Genomic DNA, 13,027 nt, shown 5'->3' on the forward strand with positions numbered 1-13,027 from the left:
TTTAACAGTTACTTCAGTCTGACAAAAGCCGAATGACGAATTAGCGCTTCCAGTCAGAGACTGAGGCTACGTACACGGGTATTTTTGAAAACGGAGATTTTTTGTTTTCGTTTTAAAAAATAATCCCGTCCACACATAAAGGCAGAAATGAAGGAAAACGCTGCTATGAACATGCCAAAGCAGCAGGTGGAGCTAGATTCCTAACCGTGCAGAAATGTTGGCCAATCAGAAGTCTAGAAGCCTCGGTGGGAAAAAGCAAACAAAGCTGGGGCATAGAAGCAGAACAGAGTCGTATGTGTGGAGGGACAGTAACTGTGTGTATATGTAAGCATTTAAACACTGCAGAGAGTAGAATTAACAGTAACAGTATTGTAGAAATTCATTTCACCGAAACAATAACGTGGCGCACAGTGTGACGCATGCACCAGTTTATTGTATTTCCAGACTTGCTTTCGGCACAATTTACAGTGCACGCTACTCTGTTTTTTGTCAGACATGAAATAGCCGAAATACCTTCACACTACGGAACTTCTTTGGCTCTTCCGTTCGACAATCTCTCCGGCATTGGAACCATCATCTGTTTTCTCTTCGGTCACGCTCGGTTGATTTTTCTAGTCGGCACACTCATTTCCTCCATTACGCGCTGGCTCCATTACCCGCTGGCTGCTTCCCAAACAAACACACGTGCGGCTTGGCACTTGTGCTGTACGTAACAAGTCACGCGACGTGACGCTGCGGCTGTGATTGTTTCGGCTCTGCGCTACTTAATTTGGATTGGCTGACCTTTTTTTATTTTTTTATTTATTTATTTTTTTAAGAGGACAAGAGCAGCGAGGTCTATCGCGATACATATCGTTATCGTTCTATCGCCCAGCTCTAATGTAGTGATAGGTAATCTGCTAATCAGCCTGGTCTAGTCACTGTGCTCAGGTATTTAATCCTCTATGGAGCCTGCTGGCTGTTGAACTTTGCTCCTTATGACATAACAGTGGTATGACTTATTGCATTTCTTCTTCCTCCTCCCTTTAATTGGAGTCATACTTGTGTGATCGGAGGGATGTGAAACTGAGGCATGGTAAGGAAGTTGGCTAAATGAAAGACTCTCACAATAATGGGAATGCTTTAAGGAATTTTGTAATTGATCATTTTTTGTGTATGGGTAGTGAAGGGTTTGGAAGCTTCTCTCTTCCAGTTATTCACTTTCTCCTGGTTTTACTGGTTTAAATGTTTCAGGCTCTGAAAGTGTTTGTGTTTTTGTAAATGGAATACAACTGTATGGTCTCAGACTTTTAGGTTACATTGTACTAGCTAGCTGATACCTATCTGTTGGCAGCTTCTCGCAGTATTAACTTTTTTGAAACTCATTGTCTTCATTGGGAAGGACTTATTGACAGTCAATTATGGTCACAAGTGTCTGTAACATTTACTGATAGCAATGGTTTCATTTTGGATAAATGCGTTAAGACTGTCTGATAATGAGCTGAAAGTCATTTAAATTCAGCTCATAGATTAAAAACACTGTTTTCCTGACACAAAAACGATTACTTACAACAAATAGACTCATTGATTCCTTTTTTTTCTTTTTAAAATGTTACCATAATCTATGAATTTCACAATCAGGAAATTCTTTTCTAGTTAAAATCAATCTATGCATTATTTTTGTTTTTAAGTCAATTGTATAAGGAAATGTAAAATATTTGTTGACAGTCTACAGCTGAGAATTAAAGTTCAAAATTCTATGTACACTCATCACAGGCATGAATGCCATGGAAATTTTGGGCTTTCAATGACCTTCGCAGTGGGTTCACAGCTTAGAATTTATTTATTGCAGAGGGTCAAATATATACTTAAATCCCAGTAATATTTGGTTTAATGTCCCTTTGCAAGTTGCAACTTGATCAGATGCCATCGACAAGCTTTTGACACAATGCTGGTTGGATATTTGACTACACGTTTTGGGAAAAATTAACGCAGTTCATTTAAATTGGTTGGTTTGGTGGCATAGGAATATTCAATAGGATTGAGGTTGGGGCTTTTGGACAGCCATTTCAAAGGCATTTTCTAACAACTGCAAGATTATCCGTTGGACACAACTGGACATAAGTAAATGTTTGTTTGGGTCTTCTTGTAGACTTTGGAAAACTGTCATCCTCAGATGAGAGGAAATTGGTTTGCATATTGAGTAAGCTTTTCATAGCCATGGGCTGAGGGTTGCCGTCCAGGAAGGAAGACTCTACTCCAAAATCAACAATTTGCAATTTCCCACATAGACAGACAAATGCCTTCTCGAGAAATGTTTTATATTCAGACAGGACAAAGATTGAGCTATTTGGAAACAATGATAGGAGGGTTTCAGACCTAAGAACACTGTACTTACTGTCAAGCATGGAGGTGGTAGGATTATGCTCTCGGACTGTTTTGCTTTGCACAGAGTGGATGGAATAATGGAGGACTACCTTCCAATTCTTCAACTTTGCTTGAAATTAACAGAGGGGTGGTTGAAACTTGTACATAACTGGGACATTCCAACACATCAATGATTCCAAACGCATGTCAAAACTGGTTTCTGGAATCATCTTCCCAAGGCCCCGACCTCAACCTTTTTCAACATTTGCGTCCTATACTTACAAATTGGGGTCCAGGCCTCCAATTTAATTGAGTGCAGCCAAGGAGAGTGCTCAGATATCCAGCCAGAATTGTGTCAGAAACTTGATGCTTAGCAAAAGCCTTTGGTCAAACTAAATATTTGTGTGGATGTATGCATATTACCAAATCTATGTATAATGTTGAATGGACTGTACTTTTATAGCACTTTTCTACTCTCTACTCGATTTCTGCTACATGCTTCATTCACCCATTCACACATTTATACCAGCACTTCCTTTTAAGCCCGGATGTGTCCTTGAATTGACACATGCACTCACACAATGATTGATTGGGACAACCTAGGGTTTAGTATTTTGAAGTATACTTGGCCATGCAAGACTATGGGAGCCGGAGATCAAACCATCGACCTTCTGATTTGATTGTCTACCTCCTGAGCCACAGCCACCCAATAATTGTGACCCTTTGTGGATTAGAAAAAATCCTAAATAAATTCAAACTTGTGCACTCAGTGCAGCATCTGTAAGAGTTGTTGAGTAGACGAAAGTGCACAGAGACGGCTGCTTGGATGGCTGATTTTGCTGGAGGAAGATGTTTGTTCATACAGTGAATGTAAAAAAAAAAAAAAACAAACCCTCAAATTAATACTCTGGCTGTGTGAGGTCACATATTTTAAGTTCTCAGCAGAGGTCAGAGGAGAGGTGTTGTTGAAGCAGCGTACATCGTGTTCATTTCTTCCATTTGTCATATCTCAGCTTGCTGGAGCTGAAACTTTTTTAAAAATGTATATATATTTTGAGGCAGACACACAGCTGGGCTTCCTCTTCTGCAGAATAGTAAAGTGAGTGTCTGTGCACCAGGAAGCATGTGGTGAACTGTTCACTCTTTAACCAGCACAGCTTTAAAGTCCTGTGGGGTGGCGGTCTCCAGATCAGTCCCACCAAGGACAGTCCAAACTCCTCCGAACAGTTAAGTTGCTTTCATTTATGTTAAATGTGGGAAGTTGGTGCATTGAAGCTTTGATGAACTTTAAAAGTGTGATCACACTTAAGCTTCTGTTGCGGGGGTTTTTCTGTGAAAGACTCATTGGTTCAAATTTAAGCACCAAGAGAGAAGAGGAAAAACAGAATTGTTTTCATCAACCGCAGCGCAGAGTCAAATTTTGCAATAATTTAGTCCTCTGTTTGTATTTGCTGCACAATCAACTGGCCTGACATACTTCATGCACAGACTCGATTATATAGAGAAGCTGTGACTGGTGCCCTGCTTTTTAATGCTTTAAAGTTTTAACTTTACTAAGTGTTTGGGAATTGAGCTGCTTTTGGATCCGCTACCTCCTCTCTGCGTTTCTATGCTGGCTTCAGTTTTAAGGCCCAGATGCTGTCATTTGAAATAATGCCACCTGTACACACACTAAGAGGTGGATCAGAGATTCAGTATGCTTTAGTAAAACAAAAGTCTTTGTTGGTGCATTTGTTGTTGGTGTAGTAGTAGTTGTTTGGTGATGATCTGCAGTTGTTGTTAAAACGTTCTGACTCGTTACCAGTTTACACCTCAGTACTTCTTGCGATAAATGGTACAATACATTGAAAACTCTAAGCAATGTTACTCAGCATGCTGGCTAGTGTCCCTTCATCTGTGCACTCGTGACAGTATTTAGTGAAGGTGTGACCGGGACTTCGTGCTGTTGTCAGGGAATTTCCCAGGCAGGCAGAATGTGGCAGCTGTTTTATAGCCCGACTGTGTGGCGTGGTTGGGATCATTAGCAATTGCTACATTCAGCTGTAAGTAGTACAGTCTTACTTTGCAGGCTGATACTGGTTTCCATACTTATGGTTTCACGTTGAACATTTTAGATTACGTTTCAGTTCCCCTTATGTTGTGTGAAACTGACACACTGTTTTTTGTTTGTTTTTTTTCTTCTTTTATTTCCACCTAATGGAACCTAATGTCTTATTGTCCCTTTCGGTGACACTGGAACTGTCTCAGCCGCTTTCATCCTGCGTGGCTCACATCCATGGGTTCTGTATGTTGAGAGTTTTTCAGAACACATTCAGAAGCTGTTTAAATGGCCAAACTGTGATATTTTTTTTTTTTTTTTTTTTTTTTTTTGCTGCAGTAAGAAGGAGAAGAAAAGAAATTAAGAGAATTCCATTGAGTTCAGATTTTAAACTTCTATTTTAGTAAATAAAATCTTGGCCATGAGTACATTTCCATTTGATTCTCTCTCTCTCTCTCTCTCTCTCTCTCTCTCTCTCTCTCAAAATCGTTTGAAGCTTTGTAAAATCACATAAGATGCAGGAATAAGTAGTAGGATTTAAGAGTGTAATAATGGACTGAAACAGAAGATGGCAGCATATATTACTGCATAATATTTATGCATACAAATAACCAAACACCAAGGCAAGCTGTGTAGCCACACAATGCACAATTGCATCAAACTGACATTGAGGTATGTCAATTTGTAGTGTTGCTCCATGGTGCAGCCACGACACCGTAGCAAAGTTTACACACTATGTCTACTTAATCCACGTCTGACTCTGCAAACCCATAATGTTTCCACACCACTGAAGTCGTTTTATCTCTCTTTTCAACCAACGGCATTCTTTCTTTAGCAGCCATTATCCTATTCTCTCTAAATAACTTCTACTTAGCTTTCCGAGCTTCCCTCGAGTCCTCTTTATTGTTGTGATGTGTGTTCGAAACGCAGAGAGGCGCGCTTGATTTGCCACACGGAGCAGCGCGAGAGTAAAGCACGAGGGAGGTGCTAATAATCGGCTCAGTCATTTTTAATGATCGTTGAAAGCCGAGATCGTAATTTAGATTAAAATTTGATTAATTGAGCAGCCCTACTTCCTTCATATTTTTTTTTTCCTGATGGCTGCTCCTTGTAAAGTTGTAAACTGATTTGAATAGAACATGGGTGGCACATCTGTGAGGAGATCATATTAGCAATGCCTGCTTCCAATAGCAGGAAAAAAAACTGTGTGAAACTATGTGTTTGACCTGAGGTCTTGTCTCACAGGATTTACTTGTTCATATGCGGACCTCATTATTTGAAACTTTGGCCATCTACAACAACAATGTCTACCAACGTAACAACATTTATGTAACAGGAAATGAAGAAAAGCTCAAGAAGTTCCGTTTAATAAACAGTGGATTGTTGTAAAATTCATAAGCAGACACCTACAAAATGGCTTCAGTTTGTTGATCTCTAAGTAGTGAAGTACTAGATTATTACTTAAACTTGGTGTGAAGAAATGCTTCCCACTTACTACCAACTGCCTTGGTGTGTGATTGTTACTCATTTATGTATATATGTATGTATGTATGTGTTTGTATATGTATTCATAGGAACTGAAAAAGGACCCTAAAGAGGGCAGTCAAACAGCAGATGAGCCAAAGGAAGAGCAGCCTCAGAAGAGAGAGAAGGTGGGGAACGTGGCCGGCCTGGTCCAGAGAATAAGCACTCTTGGCATCCCGACCGGTGCCTTCCAGCCACCAGTGCCCGCAGCTTCAAAGAGTAAGGAGCCCGAGTTTGGTGTTTGAATGTTTGGAGGGAATGAGACTTTAAAGTGCTTGGTGTCCAGGACGTGGACTTCTGGTAAAACTTGTTCATGTAGCATCTGGCAGGTTAAGAGAAGTTGATGCTTCCTTTTATTATTTCAGCTGTACGTTCCACATCTTCACCGTGTCTCGTTTCGCTCAGAGGTCTTTAACTGAATACAGATCTTTGTCTTCTGCATGTATCTATCTATTCTTCTGAGTGGAGAGCTCAAAGTGTCCATATTACAGTAGAGCTGGGCGATATGAGATTTTTTCATATCACGATATGTTTTTTTTCATTTCAGGCGATAACGATATCTATCACGATATAAGCCAAATAACTATATTTGTAAGATTTAAATGTGCCGTTGCTCACAAGTAAAATGTGAAATAATCAGCAGCTTGTTTTTATTTAAATATTTATTTCCCATAATAAGTTCAACAGGGTAGATGTACTTAAGGAACATGAGACTTTTTCAGATAAATAAAGGCAAATATTGCAAACTACACAAAAGGCAGCCGCTAAAGCGTTTAAGTTTCAAAATAGAACAAATGAAACAGACTACTAAATTGTCAATTCCACTTAGAAACAAAGTATTAATTCTAAAAATAAATCTTAGTTTGTTTTGCAGAAGAACAGACAAAACTGACTAACTTTTGTCAGTATCAAATAAACTGAGAACTAAAAGGAAATTCTCAATCTCTCCTTGTTGTATAGCTGAGCTTTTCAAACAGTTTTAACAGTTACTTTAGTCTGACAAAAGCCGAATGACGAATTAGCGCTTCCAGTCAGAGACTGAGGCTACGTCCACACGTACACGGGTATTTTTGAAAACGGAGATTTTCCGTTTTTGTTTTAAAAAATAATCCCGTCCACACATAAAGGCAGAAATGAAGGAAAACGCTGCTATGAACATGCCAAAGCAGCAGGTGGCGCTAGATTCCTAACCGTGCAGAAATGTTGGCCAATCAGAAGTCTAGAAGCCTCGGTGGGAAAAAGTAAACAAAGCTGGGGCATAGAAGCAGAACAGAGTCGTATGTGTGGACGGACAGTAACTGTGTGTATATGTAAGCATTTAAACACTGCAGAGAGTAGAATTAACAGTAACAGTATTGTAGAAATTCATTTCACCGAAACAATAACGTGGCGCACAGTGTGACGCATGCACCAGTTTATTGTATTTCCAGACTTGCTTTCGGCACAATTTACAGTGCACGCTACTCTGTTTTTTGTCAGACATGAAATAGCCGAAATACCTTCACACTACGGAACTTCTTTGGCTCTTCCGTTCGACAATCTCTCCGGCATTGGAACCATCATCTGTTTTCTCTTCGGTCACGCTCGGTTGATTTTTCTAGTCGGCACACTCATTTCCTCCATTACGCGCTGGCTCCATTACCCGCTGGCTGCTTCCCAAACAAACACACGTGCGGCTTGGCACTTGTGCTGTACGTAACAAGTCACGCGACGTGACGCTGATGGTTCGGCTCTGCGCTACTTAATTTGGATCGGCTGACCTTTTTTTTTAAGAGGACAAGAGCGGCGAGGTCTATCGCGATAGCTTAATTTCTCTATCGAGTAAAAGTTATATCGCGATACATATCGTTATCGTTCTATCGCCCAGCTCTATGTTACAGGCAGGTAAAGGCAGCCTCAGAGCACTAAGAAGAGACTGCGTCGATGCATCCACCTGTTTAGGTCATTCTTTCAAAAAGGCCCTGAGACACTGATATTGAAAACCTTGAAGTAGTTTAAGTAAAGCTGAAATGCTTGTGCCAGCTGACCCATCAAGGTTTCATTTACTGAGTGGTGAATTAAAATGAATTAGAAACAAGCGTAGAGCTCAATCTATTTCCACTTTTTTGTTCTTATTCCGATTTTGATTTATTATAAATTGAAAAACTGTAATAGAAAATAAATCTGTATTCTTTGGGTTCTTTTTGTGACAGAGGGTTGTTTATGTTGTTGGAGTTTATATTGTGCTGCTTGTAGTCCTTGTCCTGCTCTGCAACCACAGTGAACTCAGTGTAACGACATATGAGCCAGAGGGAGATGGCATGCATGGCCTAACTGAATTCATGATATTATTCAGTGTCCAACCACATCGAGCTACACAGAGCAGGCAGGGAGAGCACGAGGTCAGAAAGTAATGTGGTAGAGAATAGGATAGACCCACCTTCTGATTGAGTTGACTAGCTGAGTGTGCCATATCCTTTGGGTTCTCAGTTCTCAGTATGATCCTCCCCTTGTCACGCCTGGAGAAGATGGAGAAGGCTCCAGCTTTAAAAAATAAAACCCAGTGTGTGAGGTCACAGTTGCTACATTGTCTTTGATATACAGTCTTTGGGCTTTATAGTTTTGATACTTTTTGTGATGCCAAGAACACAAATTCATATGAGCTTGACTGATTTCTTTATCCATGGTTGGTTGTTATTAGCCAATATTGGCTGTTTGCTGAGCTGCATTTATAACATATAAATGATGTCACAAACACAGAAGACAGTTGGGCAAGAGTGTAAACAAGTAAATAAAAGCAGAACAAACAAATACAACCGTTATGAGGATAGTCTCATATAAAATATTGGCCAATGTACTGGACTATTTGAATCAATGATTACTTGGTATCTTAAAAGACAGTTAAATGTATAATCATAAACGGTAATTTAAACTCTAAAATGTTGCATACTGTCAGTAAGTTGGTTAAACCATTCGTTTATTAAATAAAGGCTAATGCTACTAGCAGCACCTTTCTATTAGAAGTTATATTTTCTAGGAAAAAAATAAGAATTCTAAGGTTGATTAAAAACATTTCACTAAATGACCTATGTGAATATCCATATTCTTTGAATATTCTGCACAGCTCTGCTTGATCAATAGGGCGGGGCTACTTCATGCTGTATGATCACCTTGTAGAAGAGTTTCTTATGAGCGAGCTTTTCATTAAAGGCCATCCCACTGGCTGGATCCATGCCTTTGTTGCTTTCCTGCATCGCTTACTTTTACGTTGCAGACGTGCAGGTTTACAAACAGCAAACGCAGGTCTGCTTTTTTTCTTCTTCTTCTCAGAGCCTAAGAAGAGACAGTGCAAGGTGCTATTTGAGTATCAACCGCAGAACGAAGACGAGCTGGAGCTGAAAGTTGGAAACATCGTAGAGATCACTGAAGAGGTACTGTGAAAAACCAGGCCGCATTGTCAAAGGAGCTTGCAAAGAAAAGCGTCTGGACTTCTTTAAGTTACTTGAAGACGTTTCACCTCTCATCCGAGAAGCTTCTTCAGTTCTAAGGTCAAATGATGGAGAGTCCCAGATATAAACCTAGTGGGAGTATCCCCCCACAGAGGGACAAAAGGACCCCCTGATGATCCTCTAATCGCCTGAGCCAAGGTGTGAAACTGGGTGTGGGTCCCAATCAGCCAGAGTTTCGGGTGAGTTCATTGTGAAACCTGGCCCCACCTTATCATGCGAATTCCTGGGATCAGATGGCCCAGGATGTGAGTGGGCGTTAAGGCGTCTGGGAAGGGATCTCAAAACTGGATTATAGATGGCAGAGAGTTGGTGTCGTAAACCACCGCCTCTGTTCAAAGATGGTTGCTCACAGTGGACATAGATGGCTTGAAGCCATCTATGTCCAATGAGAGGTGAAACGTCTTCAAGTAACTTAAAGAAGTCCAGACGCTTTTCTTTGCAAGCTCCTTTGACTACGAGGACCTGGATGACTGAGAACCTTCACAGACACCAGGCCCCATTGAAGATATTTTTTAGTCTAACTGCTTCCTTGTGTATAGGTGTAGTGTTACATGAATGTTATGGTTTTGCAGTGCAGACACGTTTTGGCAAGTGAGAGATGTCAGTGGTTGTGCTGTGGGAAAAGTTTTTCACTTTTCCTTTGGACCTTTCTTGTTGCCCTCATGGCATCAGAATGTTCTGACTGAACCTCTCAATCTCTCTACACAATCAGGACTGATTGCTTTATTTGACATGTGCACAGGTAGAAGAGGGCTGGTGGAGCGGCACCTTGAATGGTAAATCAGGCATTTTTCCCTCCAACTTTGTCAAAGAGCTGGAGCCCATGGGAGACATCGGAGAGTCCAATGACACCAGCAGAGCAGATGACACTGGTAAAAATTTTAAAAAAGGGTGCAGCTGAATTTAAAAACATTTGGATTTGAATTTACTAACTTTGTGTAATTTGTCTTTAGTCAGTGTGCTAATCATTTAATAAACCATAAATACCACTTATACAATAGTGTTTATGGAGAAATACCTCAGAGCTGTGGAGGTAGGAGTGTGATATGATTTTAACCACAATAAAATGATCAGAGAAAGTTGGAAGCAACAGGAGATCACTCGGTTTTCACTGTTTTGCACACTGCTACACAGCAAAACACACCGAAGTGTAATGATCCCAGCAGTGAATGAAGGGGCCGTAAAGAAACCAACCAAACAGCTGGCCATCAGCAAACATTCATCAGACACAGTGAACACTGCTAGTTATTTTCTAAATCTAGAGCTTGTTAGTTAAGCTGTGTTGTTTCTGTATTTAAAGGTCATTACTCCATTGTTAGTAGAATTAAGTGCAGTTAATGAAGCCGTTCAGTTTAGAATGCAGTCCGTCTGAAACAAGCCTCAACAAGCCAGTAGGCTAAGTTGTTTAGTCTACAGCTGCATGTTTTTAAGCCTTCTGCCCGGTTCTTCTATGACTGAGAGATACAGAAGCTCTTTAAAAAAAAAGTCAATTTAGGATCCACAGATTGATGGCAGTCAGTAGTAAACAAGTATTTCATATGAGAGCGTATTGGAGGAAAGTTCTATCAGTCAGAGTGTGTGTGTGTGTGTGTGTGTGTGTGTGTGTGTGTGTGTGTGTGTGTGTGTGTACTGTAGGACAATGAGAGCAGAGTCAACACGTTTTTTATGAAACTATAAAAGCCAGATATGTTGTGTAGCTAAACCACAGCTAGCTGGGTGACTACCTTTTATGTTGATTGTCACTGTGAAAGGTAAATCTTTGCATTACTGACAGAGCTGCTTAGCTCAACTATCAACACCATTTCATATTGTACAGAATTTAGTAACATGGATCATGTTAGCTGCTGAAGTAATTTGGCAAGCTGATAAACTAGCATTTCTACCGGGATATGACTTTGCTAGTGATAACGTTAGCAATGAAGCCGAACAAATGACTATCCAGCTAGCTATGACTGATCTACACTGCATGCAATTGTTAGATTTGTGACCAGAGAACAGAGAAGAGGTCAGGACCAGTTTTAATCTGAACACTTCCTAAATGAATCATGCTCAGCTGAGACTGATTTTAATCTTCCCTGGCTTTGGATTAGACCATTGATGGATATTTTTGTTTTTATGGTACCGCTTGTCATAGGTGCTTAATTCACTATGAAAGTTGAATGAAAACAGCATTTCCTTGACTTTGTAACTAAGAATTTCACTTTAAAAGTATTATTATTGTGATGGTCAAGCAGAAGCCCCACTATGATTTGAGATGGAATACCCTGTTTAAGAAGTAAATCACAGTTGCAGCACTGACTGGCGGCTGAAAACAGACTCTTCTGGTGTCTTATAAAGTACTACAGTAATAGTAAAATGAACCCCTGTTAACTCAAACTCTGTCTCAATCAGATGGAAATGGAGCGGAAAGCATTGGCACACCCACCTCACCATTGCCCACTCCGGGGAACGGAGGCATTGCCCAGCCCAAGAAGATCAAAGGAGTCGGCTTCGGAGATATTTTCAAAGATGCTTCTTACAAAAAACGGCACTCAGTGCAAACCCCTGACAAAGAGGAGAAGAACGAAAACGTAAGTGCGATTTACACCACAGTAATGGCAGACATCAGGCAAAAGCTCCTTGCCATAAATCGAGCTGCCACACGTTTCTCCCCCCCCATTTTTCCTGCAGTTATAGAAATCACGATATTGTGGATTTCCTTGTATCAAGCATCACAGAATGAGTGTTTGATTAATACCATGCATTACTGAGGGCAGTGTGTCATAATATTATTGTGACATGACAGGATTGTATCTAAGTGGTTTAGTTTTGTATCCTTATGTTATTTGACTTCGTTCTGGTAACCATATCGTAACAACATCAAATCCTTATATTACTGCGATAATATCACATCTTGATATTGTGACAGTATTGTACTGTAATAGTATCATGTCTTATTGTGATAGTATCATGTTGTCACAATATTCTATCCTAAAAGTATCACATTGCGAAAATATTGTGTCATATCTTGACAACATCAGGCCATGATAGGATTATATTAGGACAGTATTATTACATGATCTTAGTGTGCTGTATGTTTCTGTTGGTTGACACCCCATGTGTGATTCAAGTCATATCTGTAATGATTATTTTTATGTTAGCTTGTCAGCTCTTCTGTTCAGTCTGACACTCATGAGGCTCATATATTACTGTGGACACTGAAGGACCATACCTACATTAATGTTTATTTTAATGAACACACTTGTTGCTATCATCACAGTAAGTCCAAGCCGGAACTTTCACCTTCACCTGTCAAGTATAATTTTCTCAAATATGGAAAGAGTAAATCCCAGCCTGCTCCTGATAAACAACTCGATGCATAAGCTCAGTGAATAATTAGTATAGCGTTTATTGTTTTTCTGAAACTTTGCCTCTCTCTCTCTCTTCTTCACAACAGCTTTCACACTCTGTCTTTATCACTAGCTCAGCTTCCCCCACTCTCCTCCACTCCTTACATACCACCACATTTCACATGTTCTCCCACAGTCTTCTTCACAGCTTCAGGTATCTTCATGTGACCTTCATCATCCCTCAAACACTACTGTCTGACTTTGACTTATTGCACCTTTTAGGGACCCCCCCCCCCCCCCCC

The 13,027-nt window shown here is 40.2% G+C and overlaps 1 protein-coding gene across 5 annotated transcripts in view; it reads left to right on the forward strand.

Moving 5' to 3' along the window:
- cd2ap (CD2-associated protein) overlaps window positions 1-13,027 on the forward strand; it is a 105,832-nt gene that overhangs the window by 33,943 nt on the left and 58,862 nt on the right. For all 5 annotated transcript variants that reach the window (XM_085381446.1, XM_085381447.1, XM_085381448.1 and 2 more), the window contains exons 3-6: window positions 5,959-6,127; window positions 9,218-9,318; window positions 10,139-10,268; window positions 11,788-11,966. In XM_085381446.1, coding sequence (XP_085237572.1) covers window positions 5,959-6,127; window positions 9,218-9,318; window positions 10,139-10,268; window positions 11,788-11,966 — 579 coding nt within the window. The remainder of the gene's footprint in view (window positions 1-5,958; window positions 6,128-9,217; window positions 9,319-10,138; window positions 10,269-11,787; window positions 11,967-13,027) is intronic.

This window comes from Rhamphochromis longiceps, linkage group LG15 (genome assembly GCF_057381845.1).
Source record: "Rhamphochromis longiceps isolate RC_006_pf linkage group LG15, R_longiceps_female_GT1.1, whole genome shotgun sequence".
Taxonomy (NCBI): domain Eukaryota; kingdom Metazoa; phylum Chordata; class Actinopteri; order Cichliformes; family Cichlidae; genus Rhamphochromis; species Rhamphochromis longiceps.